Consider the following 19657-nt stretch of genomic DNA (forward strand, 5'->3'; position numbering starts at 1 on the left):
TCACTTTGCTGTACTCATGAAACACAACATTGAAAATCAACTATACTCCAATAAAAAGAAAAAAATTCATTGTAATCAAAGTTTTGTTAGTAAAAGCAGATTCCCATTATAACAAATGTCACTACAAAAAGTTCTATAAGGATAGCCTATAACAAAAATTTTGTTCTAAATTTCTATTCAGAAATAAATAAAACTTTGGAGAACTAGATAAAATAAGTTATCTACAACAAATAATTCTGTATAACAAACAGCTCCTCAGGTTCTATTCCAGAATATGTAACAATTTTTTAAAAAATTGTCCTAATTGAGTGCTATTAACAGGCAAGACCTTTTAACTTTTGCTCCAGTATCTAGTATGGCATACAGATTCACCTCACTTTTCCCCACATGAAATATTCTAAATCATCCCTAGAAAAATCCCCTTTCAAAACAAGCCACCAAATAATAATATAGCATCAAAAAAGAGAGGGCTTTACATAACACCACCAACTAGCTCTAAATAAATTAAATCTTTTAACTTTCTAATTCATTTTAGATAGCTCCTGTTTTTTTCTCCAGGACTTAACAGAATTGTGACTTTCAATAATATGCATACTGTAATTACAGATTAATTCCAAATTATTCCAAAATATGAAAGCCCTATGGAATCTGTTATGGTGAGAGTTTATTTGTAATAGTACTTGTATTAGAACTTAATATGGTCCTCATCAAAACCTCAGAATTGGGCTTCCCTGGTGGCGCAGTGGTTGGGAGTCCGCCTGCCGATGCAGGGGACGCGGGTTTGTGCCCGGTCCGGGAGGATCCCACATGCTGCAGAGCGGCTGCGCCCGTGAGCCATGGCCGCTGAGCCTGCGCGTCCGGAGCCTGTGCTCCGCAACGGGAGAGGCCACAACAGTGAGAGGCCCGCGTACCGCAAAAAAAAGAAACAAAACAAAAAACCTCAGAATATGTACTGCTGACACAGAACTCAAACGGGCCTTGGAGATTATCTGGTGTAGAGATTTGTTCCTTAGATCTCTAATAAGTCCTAAAGATAACAGTGGGGGTCCTGAACTATTTTTCACCTACACAGCCTATTTAAAATGATAAACTGACTTGACTTTAGCTAAAATTTCATCAACTCAGTATAGATGAAAGGATTAACTCTATGTAGTAAAACTCACCTCATACTGCTCTAAAGCTCTAATTAATAAAACTGGGGAAATAAGGTATTGCTTAATAAATTCAGTTTAATAGAAAACAGGCCTTTTAAAACATGGCCTCCCAAGGGAGTGAAGGGAAGAATAATAAAAGATTGGGAATTAGATTTAGTCCATTCTCCTACACAATAACTTTCCACACAACATCTCTAATAATTACTTACATGCTTCTGCTCAAATAGTCTGTAAAAGAGAAATACGATTCAAAGCGATATGTTCTAATTTGAAACAACTAACTGCCAGATAGTGGTTTTTAACCCTATTTTTTTTTAAAGATTTAATTTTATTTATTTTTTTATTTTTGGCTGTGTTGGGTCTTTGTTGCTGCACGCGGGCTTTCTCTAGTTGCAGCGAGTGAGGGCTACTCTTCGTTGCAGAGCACGGGCTCTAGGCGCACAGGCTTAGGTAGTTGTGGCGCACGGGCTTCAGTAGTTGTGGCTCGTGGGCTCTAGAGCACAGGCTCAGTAGTTGTGGCGCATGGACTTAGTTGCTCCGTGGCATGTGGGATCTTCCCAGACCAGGGTTCGAACCCGTGTCCCTTGCACTGGCAGGTGGATTCTTAACCACTGTGCCATAGAAAACTCCTTTAACCCTATTCTGAATCACTGAACTTTTTAAGAATGTAGTGAAAACTGTGGACCTGTCCCCCCAGAAAAAGACACAGCCATAAATACACACATACAAATTTTTACCTATCATTTTACAAGGTTCAGGAACACTAGCATCTGTCCACAGACTCCCTTAACTAACTCCCTTAACATACTCAACTATGGGGAAACAAATGTTCTCATTCACTGATGGAGGAATACAGTTATATTCCTCTTCTCTATGGAAAGGAATATGGCTATAACTACCAAAATTACAAATGCTCATATCCTTTGATCCACCAATTCCACTTCTAGGGATTTATCCAGTAAACATGTGTGAAATGACACTGTGTATTACAAAGCTATTCACTATAGCACTGCTTATGTCAATAAAACAGTGTTGTCCATCTAAGTGTCCATCCACAGGAAATTGGTTAAATTATGGTTCAGCTGAACAATGGAATATTAAACAGCCTTGGGGAAAAAAAGCCAAGGAAGCTCTGTGTGTACTAATATAAAACAATTTCTATTATTCTAATATAAAAAACATTTTAAACACGAAAAGGAAAATACACAATAATATTGTATGTAACATACTTGTCTTTGTATTTTTAAAAAACGGAGGGGTGAATATACATATGTATTTGCACACGCACACACATATATAATGTATACATTGTCATGTATGATATATATGATATATACACACACAAATAAAATACAAGAAACTGCTAATAGTTGTCTCCAGGGAAGGGAACCAGACGGACATAGGAAAAGCGTAGCAGGGACTTCCCTGGCAGTCAAGTGGTCAAGACTCCATGCTCTCAATGCAGGGGGCACAGGTTCGATCCCTGGTAGGGGAACTAAGATCCCACATGCCGCATGGTGTGGCCAAAAAAAAAAAAAAAAGGAAAAGCATAGCAGAGATGTTTCATTGTGTATCTTTGAGATCTTCTGCATTTGGTACTATGTAAATATATCACCTAATCAAAATTAATTCTTAAAAAAAAACTCTGCCTAGACCCTAAGCAGTTTTGCTAAGCTTTAAAACCAAGCTATTCTAAAAAAAAAAAAAAAAAAACACCAAGCTATTCTAGGGGACTTCCCTGGTGGTCCAGTGGCTAAGACTCCACACTCCCAATGCAGGGGGCCTGGGTTCGATCCCTGGTCAGGGAACTAGATCCCACATGCCACAACTAAGAGTTCTCGCACTGCAACTAAAGATCCCGCACGCGGCAGCGAAGACCCCATGTGCTGCAACTAAGACCAGGTGCAGGCAAATAAATAAATAAACATTAAAAAAATAAAACCAAGCTATTCTACACTATCATTCTGTGACTTATTCATAATAATATTTTATCAGAATTTTCCTTAGGTTGTTTAGCTATAGTGATCTTACTGTGAAACAAAAAGTCTCATCCTTCCACAATCTGACCCCCGAGCAAATTAATTACTACGCTCTCTCCTTTTAGGCTCATAATAACTTCACATCTCCATATTGTTTTTAACGGAGGGGAGTGAATATACATATGTACTTGTGCTCCCTTCTTTTAGGTTCGTAATACCTTCACATCTCCATATCCACCATCAGCTGTGTGCCATAGACATATGGGTCCATGCCTGCCTGATTATAAGTGCCTCAAGAGTATGCAGTGCACCTGGTTGATTTTTTTTAATCCTCTGTAACACCTATACATAGTACAAACTCAGTAAGAGTTAGCTGAACTCAACTGCTGAAAAATTTGGGCACTAAAATTTCAATATAGCTATTATATTTCTTCTCCTTCATCTCATCCAGATTATCACACAGCAGGTCAAACGGCTTTTCATTAGAAGCTGATGGAATATTTTGTGCCTTGATTCTAGCTAGTCAATTGTTAATATAATGGAGATTGGACAAGTTAGTTTTGGCTTGATGCTAGTAGCTTCTGCCAAATTTGAACATTAAATCTGCCTGCTGAAGTTAGTTAATATAACAGAATATATCCTGAACTACAGGCACCATCTCCTGAGATTAACTGGCCCTTCAGATTACATTTTAATTCCACAATTAATCCTTAGTATTCCTCTGGAGACAGACAAAACAGAAATTAAATCAACATGAACCCTGGCAGCAGACTATGTGATAAAAGTCACATACTTACTCTTTATAAAAGCAAAGTTATCAGTCACGCGGGTCACATCTATTACAATAGACACCATCACCTTGTTATCTTTATGTAGGCAACATTAACAGTCTTCACAGGACTTAATACTTGAGGTAATACTGGTTAAAATAAAATTCTAGGGATTCCCTGGTGGCGCAGTGGTTGAGAGTCCACCTGCTGATGCAGGGGACACGGGTTCGTGCCCCAGTCCGGGAAGATTCCACATGCCAAGGAGCAGCTGGGCTCGTGAGCCATGGCCGCTGAGCCTGCGCGTCCGGAGCCTGTGCTCTGCAACGGGAGAGGCCGCAACAGTGAGAGGCCTGCGTACCGGAAAAAAGCTAAACCTTAAAAAAAAAATTCTAGTACAGCAGATTTGGATAGCCACTTACTGTTATCATTTTAAAACTAAACTATGCTTTGGTTAAAATAAAAGGCGTTGAGGGCTTCCCTGGTGGCACAGTGGTTGAGAGTCCGCCTGCCGATGCAGGGGACGCGGGTTCGTGCCCCGGTCCGGGAAGATCCCACATGCCGCGGAGCGGCTGGGCCCGTGAGCCATGGCCGCTGAGCCTGCGCGTCTGGAGCCTGTGCTCCGCAACGGGAGAGGCCGCAACAGTGAGAGGCCCGCGTACCGCAAAAAATAAAAATAAAAAAAATAAAAAATAAAAAAAAATAAAAGGCGTTGAAATAGACATTTCTCCAAAGACATACGTGAAAAGATGCTCAACAATGCTATGTAACTCACCAAGTTACTTACTTTGTCAACATCCTGGGCCAATAATACCGTTTGCAAAAATAACTGCCATTTGAGTAGTATTACTAGTTGTGCAGATGCTAACAAAATTTTCAAGACTTCTAGGGCTTTTGCTAAATGTGGACTAAAAGAAAAGCAATCACCATTTTCTGACTGTGCTTTGTCAACGATACGGGATGAGAGGAGGTCAAGCTTCAACAAAAGAGTGAGTTTAATAAAATCCAATCATCCCACTTCTGCATATACACCCAAAATAACTGAAAGCAGGGACTCGAACAGATACCTGTACACTCATGTTCATAGTAGCATTACTCACAGTAGCCAAAACACAGAAGCAACCCAAGTGACCACTGACAGATACATGGATAAATAAAATGTGGTACATATAATATTATTCAGCCTTGAAAAGAAAGGAAATTCCGACACATGCTACAACACGGATGAACCTTGAGAATATTATGCTAAGTAAAATAAGCCAGTCACAAAGAGACAAACACCATATGAGTCCACTTATATGACATTTCTAGAGTAGTCAAATTCATGGAAACAAAGTAGAATGGTGGTTGCCAGGGACTAAGGGGAGGCATAAACGTGGATTTATTGTTTAATGAGTACAGTTTCATTTTTGCAAGATGAAAAAGTTCTTGAGAGGGACGGTGGTGATGGTTGTACAACAAAGTGAATGCACTGTACACTCAAAAATGCTTAGAATGGGGCTTCCCTGGTGGCGCAGTGGTTGAGAGTCCGCCTGCCAATGCAGGGGACACGGGTTCGTGCCCCGGTCCGGGGGGATGCCGCATGCCGCGGAGTGGTTGGGCCCGTGAGCCATGGCCGCCGGGCCTGCGCGCCCGGAGCCTATGCTCCGCAACGGGAGAGGCCACAACAGTGAGAGGCCCGCGTACCGAAAAATAAATAAATAAATAAATAAATAATAAAATATGACACAAATAAACTTACCTACGAAAAAGAAACAGACTCACATACATAGAGAACAGACTTGTGGCTGCCAAGGGGGAGGGGAGGCAGGGGACGGTTGGCCTGGGAGTCTGGGATTAAAAGATGCAAACTATTATATATAGAATGGATAAAGAAGGTCTTATTGTATAGCATAGGCAACTATATTCAATATCCTGTAATAAACCATGATGGAAAAGAATATGAAAAAGAATATACAGATAGATAGATAACTGAATCACTTTGCTGTACAAAAGAGACTAACACAACATCGTAAATCAACTATACTTCAGTTTAAAAAAAAAAGAGTGAAGTTTGATGACCAACCTCTTTCTTTATCTCTCTCATCTAGTTAGAATTAGGAAACAGACATCACCCATTTTTAAAGAATACTTTTAGAAAAACACTCCACCTCTATCTTCCTTGCCACTGTCTCACAGTATACTTAACGGGCAGAACAAAGTGCTTTTCTTGTTCCTTTGGTATTTGCAATCCAAATTCCCAGAAGTCTATATACACATAATGAAAGGGTTAATAAGGAAAGGATTTTGGCAAGATTTTTTCTAGCCTTTGTTCCTGAGGGTTTTGTATTTTAACGCCACTACTCGTTCTTTGATAGGATTAATGTCTAAATGGAATTTTTTAGTTTTGCTTTCCCCTTTCTCAAATATGGCTCCCTCTTTTGGTGCAGATCATCAAAAATAATTTTCTTAAACTGGAAGTACCCAGAATTGAACTGACTTCCAAGTCATACAGTTAATTAACTTCTTAGAAGGTACCAGAACCAAAGCTAGATTATTCCTATTCCAGTACACTTTGCAGTATATGCAGTTAAAAGGGGGGAGAGGGAGGTTAAGTTAAAAGAGTAAGATATGACTAAAACGAAATTCCATTCTTAGCTCTGTATTCCAAATTGCACAGGAAATTACCAATTAGGTTTCTAAAATTATCAAAAACTGAACCAGGGACTTCCCTGGCGGTCCAGCAGTTAAGACTCCCTGCTTCCACTGCAGGGGGGAAGGGTTCGATCCCTGGTTGGGGAACTAAGATCCCACATGCCGCACGGTGCAGCCAAAAAGTAAAAAAACAAACAAAAAAACAAAATTCTCTTACTGTGAGCATTTGACTGTGAACATTCCTCAGCACAAGGTATATCTGTGACGGGAATGATACTGCTTGTATCTGATGGCTAATACAGTATAACTATGTTCTATTGTTAAACAGTAAAGATAAGATTCTACAAAACTAGTGTATGAAAAGTGGGAAGAAAGCAAAGAGCCTGACTTAGTCGTGAGAACCTTGGAAAACAGGCAAAACTAATCAACGAAATGAGAAGAAGAGCTTTTACTAGTACTCCAGATCCTTCAGACTGCTCTAACCAGCAAAGGAGTGTTCCTTGGGTAGAAAGCAAGAGCAGTCCAAATTATGAAACAAGATTCCCCAAGAAAGCCTCTAAGGGCAAAAAAAGCTGACCAGCGGGCAAGGAGGTGCTAGGACAAATGACCCTACAACAGAAACTTTGCGGCGCCACACTAACTCAAAGCCTAGCCTCAAATGAACCAAAAAGAACAGAGAGATGGGAAGGGCAATCCTTCTGCAGGGTAAAGTCATCAAATACTCCAGGAATGATTTTTTTTTTAAAAATATGACTAAAGTCTAAACAAGGTAAATTTGGGACTAGAAAAAGCCAAGTCTCTTTCTGGATTAGGGAAAAAGGGAAACTGGACTGTAAAACGTCAAAAAGAACAGCCTAAGAAGTGTTTAAACATGGCTAACATACTAGGAAGCAGATTCTAAACTAATCCATCCCATTACACACAGTAGTAGTTAGGACCAAGTGAAACCTACCATCAAGAGGGACCTAGCAAAAAAAAAAAAAACAAAAAACATTGCAACAGATCTTGTTTAAAACTATTTATTAGAAACATTTTTAGGATGTAACTTTATAAACATTAGCACTGAAAACAAAAGAGGTACCTAGCAATTTGAGACCCAGACAAGGTAAAGAGGAAGAACAAGACTAACCAAGCCAAACCATCTCTAGACTCAAGTTTGAAATAAGAAATCATTGATAGGACTTCCCTGATGGCACAGTGGTTAAGAATCCGCCTGCCAATGCAGGGGACACGGGTTCAATCCCTGGTCCGGGAAGATCCCCCATGATGCGGAGCAACTAAGCCCGTGTACCACAACTACTGAGCCTGCGCTCTAGAGCCTGTGAGCCACAACTACTGAGCCTGTGTGCCACAACTACTGAAACCCACATGCCTAGAGCCCGTGCTCTGCAACAAGAGAAGCCACCGCAATGAGAAGCCCGCACACCACAACCAAGAGTAGCCCCTGCTCGCGGCAAGTAGAGAGAAAGCCCACAGCAACGAAGACCCAGCGCAGCCAAAAATAAATGAATAAATTTAAAGATAAATAAAGTAAAAAATAAAGCCTTAAAAGCATTCAGAAAACGTTAAAAAAAATCATTGATAATACAACCTTACTTGCTTTCTTTCTCCTTGCCTTAAAAAAAAATTTAAGAAATACTTCAATTTAATCTTTAACTAAAAGTAAACAGAAAATAAGAAGTAACATAAATGACTAACAGCCAGGTGTAATGACAATACTGACCACATATAGGAAGGAAGAAAGCAGATGAAAAGTGAAAATCACAAGGAGGAAAACTAGATATGGATATGGATTCTCCAACCACTGTGGCACAAGAGTTCATGTACACTTTGTTAAGTGTCAACCAAATTTATATTACTGACTGTGAAAAAGAGAAATAAGGTATTACTGCACCAAAATCCGTAAGACAAGAATTCAGAAAGCTAAGATCAGCACTCAAAAGACAGTATTTCTATTTGAGGACATTTGCTGATTTAATTCTAAAGAAAAAGCTTTGAAACTGAGCTAGCTGTACTTTTGGAGGCCTGAGTGTGTGGAGAAAGAAGAAAGTCAAAGCCCAGGACCTGCCCAATGAGGGTATTCTGGGAAATCTACCCTATACTTTAAACAAAGAGCACAGGGCTACCCTTTCAGGGTAACAGCCACCTAGGAATACACCAGCCCTCATGAAAACTCAATGGATAGAATTATGGAGATTAGACAAATTTAAAGAGAAAATAAAGAAGTGGAGGTATCAGAAGAAATACAAAAGTGCAAGGAAATTTCAGAACAACCTACTCAGAATTCAGCCCTGGGAAATAAAGACCAGCAATCCAGAAGATAGGGTAAGAGGCAGAGAAAATACAGTAAGAAGGTCTAACATATGTTTAAATGGAATGCAAGAAAGAGAAGACAGAGTGGAAGGCAGAGGCAATATATGAAGAGACAACGGCTGAGAATATTCTAGAACTGATGAAAACCAGCAACCCACAGATTTAAGAAATCCAATAAATTCCAAGCAGAATAAATCAAAATAATCCAACCATTCATAAAAATCTGCATACAGATGTTTATAGCAGCTTTATTCATAACTGCTAAAATTTGGAAGCAACCAAGACATTCTTTAGTAGGTGAATGGACAGATAAATAAACTGTGGTACATCCAGACAATGAAATACTATTCAGTGTTTAAAAAAAAAATTTTTTTTAAAAGAGGTAACAACCCATGACAAGACATAGAGAAAACTTAAATGAGTATTACTAAGTAAAAGAAGCCAATCTGAAAAGGCTACATACGGTATGATTCCAACTACATGACATGCCAGAAAAGACAAAACTATGGAGACAGTAAGAAGATCAGTAGTTGCCTAGGGTTAGGGGAGGGAGGGATGAACAGCTGGAGCACAGAGGATTTTAGGGCAGTAAAACTACTCTGTATGATAGTATAACAAATATATATCATTGTACATTTGACCAAACCCACAGAATGTACAACACCAAGAGTGAACCCTAATGTACACTATGGACTTTGGGTGATAATATGTCAATATAGGTTCATCAGTTGTAACAAATGTGCAGGGCCAGGAGGTATCTGGGAAATCTCTGTACCTTCCACTCAATTTTGCTGTGAGCCTAAAACTGCTCTAAAAACTAAAATCTATTTAAGTGTATTCTCAGGTTCCCCAAAAATATTCAGATGTAAATAAAGCTCAGGAAAATAATAAAGAAAAAAAGTAATCCAATCTAGACATATCTCTCATCCCTACATTATAGTGCAGAAGATCAAAGTCAAAGAGAAAAGCTCGAAAATGGACAAAGAAAAGAGAGATTACCTTCAACAGAATGGCAGTGAGACTAAAAATAAAAAGAGTATAATGGAAGTCAGTGGACAATAGTAAACAATGTACTGAAAGAAAATAACAACCAACTTAGAACTTTAAACCTAGCAAAAATACCACCATTCAAGAATAAAACCAAAAACAGACATTTTAAAGCAGACAAAATGGAAAGACAATCACTGGTAGACCCACACTAGAGAAATTCCAAAGGATATATTTCAGGCAAAAGAAAAAATATTCCAGATAGAAGAGCAGAGATGTGAAAAGGAATGAATGACAAAGAAAGTGGTAAACACATAGGTGAACATGTAGGTTAGGCAAAAAGAACGTAACTATAAAACAGATGCAATAATAATCTGTGGACTCTTAAAAATATATATACAAATGGTGAATACATGACTTTTCTTCATGTATCAAAAGCCATAGAACTCTACAACACGAAGAGTAAATCCTAATGTTAAACTATGGACTTTCATTAATAATAATGTATCAATACCGGTTTATCAACTGTAACAAGTCTACCACACTTACGCAATATGTTAATAATAGGGGAAACTGGAGGGATGGGATGGTAGTATATGACAGCTCTCTGTACTAACTGCTCAATTTTCTATAAATATAAAACTGCTCTAAAAGCCTACTAGTTACATATATATACATATACAATTAAATACAGAACAATAGCATGTGAGGTGGGAGAGGAATAATGGAGTTAAATGTTCAAGGCCCTTATGCTGACAAAAAGGAGGGCAAAGGTATTGATTTAACGTTAATCTTTAATAAACTGAGGATACATATTGTAATTTCTGTGGTAACCAATAAAAGAGTGCATAACTTTCAAACTAGAAGGTGGAAAAATGGAATATTAAAAATAAATAATAATATAACTGACAAAAATTTGAAGGTGGGGGGAAACAGTAGGAGAATGTTTGTCTTTCATAGCAGACAATTACTCAATAAATTACAAAAAAATTTCAAAAGAAGGTAAAAGAAGCATAAGAAAGATTTTAAAAGAAACATAAGGAAGATTTAAGCCAAAATATATGTCATTGCTTTAAATACAATCTTAGACAAGAGTTTGGAGCTAGATTAAAAGAAGAAACATGGGGGCTTCCCTGGTGGCGCAGTGGTTGAGAGTCCGCCTGCCGATGCAGGGGATGCGGGTTCGTGCCCCGGTCCGGGAAGATCCCACATGCCGCGGAGCGGCTGGGCCCATGAGCCATGGCCGCTGAGCCAGCGCGTCCGGAGCCTGTCCTCCGCAACGGGAGAGGCCACAACAGTGAGAGGCCCGCGTACCACAAAAAAAAAAAAAAAAAAAAAAGAAGAAGAAACTTGCCTATATGGGTGACAATTAACTCTATTTTCATCTTCTCAATACTCTTTTCCAATTCAACAAAGATTTATTCAGTGTATACACTGTGCTGAGCACTTGAATAGTCAGAAATAAAGGTATCACCCATGTTCTCAAGGAGACTAATGGGGAAAACAAATGTGTTATAATAAAAGTAGGTTCCAGGTGTTAATAAGATAATGCAACTAGATGGTACAGCTATCTGGAAAAGCTATACAGAAGGGATATCCGGATTATGCTTTGAAAAGTAAACTGAAAGTTCATTTGACAAATAAAAAGGAACGGTACAGGAGACATCACAACCCTGTTTACTAACATGACAGGTTAGAATATCAGTCATGGTCTGAGGTAGCAGCGACCAGCATTGGAGGAGTAGATGATCCATGAAGTTAAAAAGTTTGGATAGGGAGTTTTAACTCTACCCAGTAGACAATGTGGAGCCTTTAAAGCAAGGGAGTAAAACAATAATATTGGTATTTTTAGAAATATAACTGGTGGCAGGTTACAAAAAGATGAATGGGATAGGAGAAACTAGCTATTACAGTTATGAATGAGGAAGGTCTGGATTAAGGCAGTAGCAGTGGCGCAGACAAATACTAGAGAAAGAAGAGAAATGAGTTGATACTTGACTACATGTGAAATGAGGGTAGAATTAAAGGAATACTAAAGTACAGATGGTCCCCGACTTATAATTGTTCCACTTAATGATTTTTCAACCTTATGATGGTGCATAAATGATATACATTCAGTTAAAACCATACTCCAAACTTTGAATTGTGATCTTTTCCCGGGCTAGTAATACGTGACACAACACTCTCTCACGACGCTGGGCAGCGGCATCAGCACAGCTCCCAGTGAGCCATGCAATCACGAGGGTAAAAGAACCAAGACACTTATAACCATTCTGTACCTAGACAATCATTCTGCTTTTCACTTTCAGTATGGTATTCAATAAATGACATGAGATATTCAATACTTTATTGTAAAATACACTTTGTGTTAGATGATTTTGCCCAATAGTAGGTTAATGTAAGTGTTCTGAGCACGTTTAAGGTAGGCCAGGCTAAGTTACCATGCTCGGTAGGTTAGGTATGTTAAATGCATTTTCAGCTTCTGATATTTTCAACTTACAATGAGTTTACCAAGACATAACCCCACTGTAAGTCGAGGAAGATCTGTAATGAAAAGGAGAACGTAACATAAAAGCAAACATAATAAATTTATCAACAGTTCCTTAAAACTAACCGGTATAAATGTACACTATTTTTCAACATTTATGCTTATTGACCATCTAACTATGTACTAAATATAAACACCTAAACACACTGTTCAAAATTACTGGCACTGGTATGTGAAATAGCTAACATTAGATATTGATAACTGACACCTTCTAATTGATGCAATTCACTAAATGACAGGAGAAAGGTATTGGCTGGTTAAAGGTCTTTTCAGAAATCAAATGTGATCATTTAAAATGTTCACATATCAGACTCACAAATTTATAAAAGATAGGAAAAGAGATCATTTTTCTTTAAGAAGACATCAATAATCTACTATGTGGTACTACCTAAAATTACATGCTCTTGCTTCAGGCTCTATAAAGTGAAGGTTCTTACTGTGCCAAAAGAGATAGTCCCACTTTTCATGGCTTCTCATTTTGCTCTTCTTGTCAATACCATCAACACACTGCATAATCCATTTCATTCAATACAACTGAAACCAACGACATTAATCAAAAAAGTAAGTGATAGTGTGGAATCCTAAAAAAATAACACCTTAAACGTTTTCCTTGAACTTAAAACATAAATGTTTATTCTGTTGCCAAGCTTTTGATACAGGCCCTTTGAGTTATAGATCCACTATAGTTTCACACTGTCTTACACAAACCACACCCATAATGCATCATCTACAATTTCCAGTTTCAATTTCTTTAAAAGTGAAGCAAGAACTTTAAAGATACTTTCCAAGGATCTAAATGAAGAATTCTTCCAGATTAAAAAAAAACTTTTTTATAAATTTTTATAGTTATCTCCTTATTGACTCATTTTATATTCAGTCTTTCTAAGGCAGTTACCTTAGTTTTCACCAAATCGACAATTCTTTCATTTTACAATCATATGTCAATGGTTGACACAATTTTGTATTGAACTATATGATTATAATACAAGTGCAAGCTGTCATAAAGTGACTCTTGGTAAGTCTATAAATCAACTGGTGGGAGCAATGCAGTGGGCATCAGTTAGTATGTCTTATAAAAAGAGAAGGAGTGTTTATTAAGACTAGTATCCCTGTTATGAAAGATCTAAATTCACTTATTGCTTTTATTGTACTCAGGACAGTATCTGGCACACAGGAAGTACTTTAAGAGTATTTGTTACTATCTTAGCATTAAAATTCAACTAGGTACAGTTAACAGTGCATGCAAGGGTGGAAATCCACCTACTTTACAGTCTCCAGAATCAGAGACAAGACTACCTGTATTTAAGTTGTCAAAAGGGGAGAGAGTAGGGAATATAAACTGCATTAAGTCCTCATTGAAAACATATGAATACAAGGTACAGTCAGTTTCACATTACTGCAAGTGGATTATCTAGCACTTAAAGGAAGAGAACTTAAAAGAAGGATAGCTCACATGTCAAGTCAACAAGAAATGAAGAAGTAGGTTCGTAACCCAATTAATCTATCACCTCAAAAATGCTAAGAGTATGGCTACAGGTCCTCGTAAAAGTGGCAGCTAGACTAGAGGAGGAAAGTCAGCTATAGCTTAGTGCACATCAGGTTACCTTCCTCTATTATCAACTCACTGATGACAGAAAGCATCAATCTCTTAAACAAAACCACATGGTGCATCCCAAAGCGCAAAACAAATGCCTTTGTTTTACCAATTATTATAAGTTAAATATTATACATAAAATTATATAAAATTAATGCATATAAATGCAATGTACAATAAAATTTTTAATTTGCCAATAACCTAAATATAAGTAAAGAGCAACTTAAATACTATAAGTAATAAATGCGGTGGCTTGGCCATTTTCTTTTAGCCTAAGTTTTGTGATGTATATCCAATTTGCAGGTACAAAACACTCAAGGCAACATGACAGAATATCTACAATAACCAGGAAGTTCAAAGACTGCAGCTACTTTAAACACCCTGTCCACTAGGAAAGAATCCACAGTGGCACTGACCTTCTTCCTTCTATGGACATCAAAAAGTACTGAAAATGTTATGAATAGTTCGCAGAAACTCAAGAGACAGCCCATGAGGCTGCACCAGTCCCACTAGATGGCACTATCACAGGAAAGTCACTCTGCTCTCCCATTTGGAGCAAGGGCTGAAAGCGCTCATGATCTCTGTAAAAATGAAAGCTGTCATCAACACAGTGACATCCTCATTGAGAAATTATGACCCATAATGAGGAATTCCAAGCTAGAAGGAGGAGCTTATCCAAAAGCACCTTTTCTCCCAGTACTGTGGTCACCTCCCCACTCCTATTTCAAATCAGTGGTCTGAGAGATACAATGTCTTGCAGGCAAAAGAAGTCCTGCAAAATGGAGATTTTCTTTTTCCTCTTCCTAACTCCACAAAATAATTTACTTGCCTTTTTTTTTTCTTCGCAAGTTTCTTTGCTATGGGTAAAAATACTCTCCTGCTAGTCCATGAATAACAAATTTATTGTAATCAATATACTTACCATGATTGGAAATTTCAAAATAACATACAATTAATGGCATAAAAGCTTTTGGATATGAAGTAACTTCTTTCTATGTATCAAAGGGAGAACTTCCTATTAAACAGATAAAGTTTTCTGACACCTTAGTTACATGATTTTAGGTTGGGCCTGGGCAGCAGAATTCACAATGTTACTCATTCCCCTAACTTACGCTCTACCCCATGGAAAGTATGCTTGGATACAGCTACCATGAACCTAAAAACAGAAGGAAAGAAAAGCATCCTAACAAGGAAGCCTAAAGAGTTTAAACCGCATACAATTTGAATACAAACTCACTTTTACTCAGTAGGTGACCATCTAAACAGACAGATTTGGATAAGAGCCTTTTGCTGAATTCCCCAGTTAAAAGACACAACAAAGGTTATTATTAGGTAATCAATTGAATCAGAGATCAATTTAATACTCAAATATACTGCTCACTTACAGTTGAAGCTACTTCACCTAGATCAGAGAATTTACATTTACACATGTAACTTTAATATACAGCAACAGTCAGGAGTATAGCTGCTCCAAAGTGCCACAAAAGTCAGTTACTTAATTAAAGAGGCCAAGAAACTAAGAATTACAAAATATGTAACAAATCCTGTGTTCCCATAGCACCTCACCACAGCTCTAATACAGCTCTCATCACAGCATCAGCTCTCTGTCTAGAGCACTTGCCCTCTCCACACTGCGGGGGGGCTTGGAAGCACTGTACTGAGGCGTCATCCCTAACACCCTGCACAATGCCTAGTATGGAGCAGGTACTCAGTAGCTGCTGAATGAACAAAAACTATCAGGCTATTCCAGCTCACCAAAATTATGAGACTCCTCAAAGCAGCCAGTTTTTCCAACTAAACCCTGACAAACACCTTCTCCTTTAAGAAGCTACTGGGTCTTCCCTAGTGGCGCAGTGGTTAAGAACCCGCTTGCTAATGCAGGGGACATGTGTTCGAGCCCTGGTTCAGGAAGATCCCACATGCCGCGGAGCAACTAAGCCCATGTGCCACAACTACTGAGTCTGCGCTCTAGAGCCCACGAGCCACAACTACTGTGCCCAAGTGCCACAACTACTGCAGCCCGCATGCCTAGAGCCCGTGCTCCGCAACAAGAGAAGCCACCGCAATGAGAAGCCCGTGCACCGCAACAAAGAGCAACCCTCGCTCGCGGCAACTAGAGAAAGCCCGCGTGCAGCAACAAAGACCCAACACAGCCTAAATAAATATATAAATAAAAAATAAGAAGCTACTGACCAAAGCATGAGACTAAGATCTAAGTCACCATTAGAAATAAGATTTCTTGAAAAGCACAGGAAGGAATGTATCACATGAAGTCAAAGATCAAAAATTCTCGAGTCTCAAGCCCAAGGAAGCAACATCTTGGATTGGTGAAAATTTTAAATAAAACATCATAAATATATTTTATATATTGTATTAAAATCATAAATATGTTTTACATTTTGTACTAAAGCCATCCTATGAGAGTAGAGGGGTGAGGTAGCAGGTATATACGATTGCACAGGAAGCCATAACACTGCTTAACTTAACACCCGCCCATTAATGAGGCCTGATCTTATTTTATGCTCCTGGAACAAAATAAAGAATGAACAAGAAGGAAAAATAGAAGGAGAGAAAAAGCAGTCTGGGGGTACAACCAGGAGGAATCTGCTGAACTGCAGATTTGGAGGACTGACAGACTTAGCAGAGGCAGATTTTTCAAAACTCTACACATAACTATCCAGAAAGTCTAGCGTAATGAAGCTATGCCAATACCTTTGCATTAACAGTTTTTTCTGAGTGACTGAGCTTTGACAAAATGTGGCATAGAACCTAAATACACATCCTGTTAATATCCTTGCAACAGACCCATGGGAAACCTCTCCCATATTAGAGGGTAAAAAGAAGTATATCCTCCCATAGAGAGTACCTTCAAGCAAGCATACTGTTAAATGACTGGAACAACTGGTAGGATTTAAAAGTTCACTGGAACCGTAAGCCAAATTGTCTCCCCCTTCAGTGTATCTGTATGATCCACCCAAATTGCTCTTTGTTTTTAAATGTGTTTACATTAGATTATAATCAGTGTTTGTTATCATCATTTTACTCACCTTACTAACACCAACTCCAGTAAACCTGGCCTCTAATAATTCCTGCCGTCGGGGGTCCAGGCTATGCAATTCTTCCATCATTTCTACTGAAAAAGAAAAAGTACCTGTGAGACCATAAAAGCTAAAACATGAGGAACCAATTTTTAGATATAACAAAACTCAGAGTAATTATTTCACCAAACGGTCACATACAGGTAAACCTCAAATAAATATGGCATACAAGTAATAAACTACAATGTGCTGCACCAAACAGTAATACATTTAAAGTTATAAAGTGGCTCAAAAGTCCTCTTCTGAGCAGTGGTTAAGAATCCGCCTGCCAATGCAGGGGACACGGGTTCGAGCCCTGGTCCGTGAAGATCCCACATGCCACGGAGCAACTAAGCCCGTGCGCCACAACTACTGAGCCTGTGTGCCACAACTACTGAAGCCCACGCGCCCAGAGCCCGTGCTCCGCAACAAGAGAAGCCACTGCAATGAGTAACCCCCTGCTCACCACAACTAGAGAAAGCCCACACGCAGCAACTAAGACCCAATGCAGCCAAAAAAAAAAAAAAATACAGCATGAATCAGAAGCTACTAGTAACTTAAAATAATGCTATTATATGCCTCCTTGCTCTAAGGACCAGATAGTAGCTCATGAAAAATGGAATTACTTCAAATTTAATAGAGAACCCATGGTAAAACCATCAACCGGCATTCACTCAGGAAATTAGTATAGCTCCATAACCATCCCTTTACAAAATCTTTCTCTGCCACTCCCTGGAGCAAGTAGGTTTCTCTAGACATCTGCTTTTAGCACTCCTTCCAAGCAGGGAGGGGCAGGAGGACACCATTTTTAAACTCCTTCCACGACCAATTAATGCACAGGCTACTCTCAGCAAATACCTCCATCATTTGCAAGAGATCAACTCTTGCAGAACCCACTGGAAACCTCCCCAATATTAAAAGTAGAAGAGGTGCATATACCATTACATAGAACCCCTTTGAACATATTATTAAATAGTTATTGGAATGATTGGCATGATTTAAAAGTTCACTGAAAACATGAATGAAACATGCTCCTCTGCAATCTAACACCTCCACAATTTCCAGTAACAACCCCTACAAAGTCCTCCAGTTTCATTTCCCTTCCTGGATTGAGAGCCTGGGGCAAAGGGGAATGAAAGGGTGGCAAATTAAAAGTTTCACCCACACAGACAAGTGCAGGTTAGAGAGGGAATTAGGAAATTCTCGGAAGGGTAGAAAGGCATCTTAAAAAAGAAAAAGGAAAGAAAAAAAGAAGAAGAAAAGAGATTGAGCCAGTGTTTCCCTAAGTGGCCTTCCTCGCGTCTCGCCCTGCCCTAATCGAGGCCAGTATGGCAGAGGTTGCAACCTCCCTTCAAGACCCAGGGTCTCTCGGCACGTTTCCTAAACCTCCATCCTCAGGCCTGGCCCGGAAAATGACGCCCCAGCGGTTATTCCATTTAATGTCAACTCATGTTAAGGAAAGATCCACTCTGTTCCATTCCAGCGGGGCCTTAGACTGGGATCCTCCCTGTAGCCCACAGCCAGGAAGCAGGACCGATGGGGCCTGGTCCCGGCGCCCCTCGCCTCCCGCCGGCTCCAAACTTTCCCCAACTCCAGGCCCACCTGTCACGGAGGGAGGGCGGGCCAGCTCTCGGGGGCGCCCGGGAAGCTGCCGGGGCCTCCAGCTGCCCGGGCGCCCCCCTCTCCCCGCCGGCCGCCGGCCCCACTCCCAGGCCGGGGCCGCCTGGGCCTCCCCCATCTTCGGCCCGGCCCCTCAGCGACCCGCAGCCCTCGGAAAGCCCCTCCCGCCTCAGAGCCGAGGAGGTGCGGCCCCGCGCCGGCCCCCGTGTGGGCCCGGGCCGCAGCCTTCTCAGCCGAGGGGGTCGCCCGGATGGTTAATGCCCCAGGCCCGGCGCCCTCCCCCGCTCGGGGCTCAGCCTCTCACCTGCCGCCGCCGCTGCCGCCGCTCCACGCTCCTCCCGGGAGGGGCCCCGACCCGACCCGGCTGCGGACCGCTCTGCTCTCCCCCTGGGCAGGCCCGGGGCGGAGCCGGGGCCTCTCCTGAGCACCGCAACCCCCCGCCCGGGCAGCCGCCGCCGGCGCTGGGCTCCACGAGAGGGCGGGCGGGGGAGGGGGGCCTCGGAGGCCGCAGATCCCCGGGCTCGCGTACAGAGCCAGGCGCCCGACGCGGGCCCGGGCCCGGGCGGCCGCGGGGGGCGCGGGACCGGTCTCCTGGCGCCGGACAAAGGCCAAGGGAGGCACAGAAGGGCCCAGGCCCGGCCGGGAGGTGGGGGCCCACTCGGCTAGGGGCCACTCGGGTGCGGCGTGGAGGGCTGGGGGGGGATCGGAACCGCTGGTGCCCACGACCCGCCTCCGGCCCCTTAATCCGGATCGGTTCGGTCCGGATTAGTAGTGATCGGTGTAAACACACTAGTGAAACCGCGTGTTTCCTCGCGAGATTTGCACGGCTGGGAGGCAGGGGGGGTCCAGTGGGGGTGGGGGAAGAGCCGACAGTGGGGGAGGAGGGGGAGGGGACGAGGAAGGTGGGGGGGGTCCCCGCTGCCCCGGCGCCCCGCCTCCTCCAATCAGCGGCCGGGCTGGCGGGCAGGGGTTAACCAGGGGACC

At 41.0% G+C, this 19657-nt stretch overlaps 1 protein-coding gene across 8 annotated transcripts in view; it reads right to left on the minus strand.

Moving 5' to 3' along the window:
* TLK2 (tousled like kinase 2) overlaps positions 1–19448 on the minus strand; it is a 103585-nt gene extending 84137 nt beyond the window's left edge. For 4 of the 8 annotated variants that reach the window (XR_003427659.1, XM_027081285.1, XM_027081284.1 and 1 more), the window contains exons 1-2: positions 18978–19448; positions 17024–17112 (exon numbers count right to left, since the gene is read on the minus strand). Coding sequence is in view for 7 of the 8 variants with exons in the window: in XM_027081285.1 (XP_026937086.1) it covers positions 17024–17104 (81 nt within the window). In the remaining variant the exon portion in view is untranslated. Of the gene's footprint in view, positions 1–12819; positions 12917–17023; positions 17113–18977 lie in introns of those variants that run through there. The other 4 variants (XM_027081282.1, XM_027081280.1, XM_027081279.1 and 1 more) reach the window with 4 other exon arrangements.
* Positions 19449–19657: the final 209 nt, after the last annotated feature.

The sequence above is a fragment of the Aethalodelphis obliquidens genome, unplaced genomic scaffold (assembly GCF_003676395.1).
Source record: "Aethalodelphis obliquidens isolate GAN/ISIS:26980383/991018 unplaced genomic scaffold, ASM367639v1 scaffold44, whole genome shotgun sequence".
NCBI lineage: Eukaryota > Metazoa > Chordata > Mammalia > Artiodactyla > Delphinidae > Aethalodelphis > Aethalodelphis obliquidens.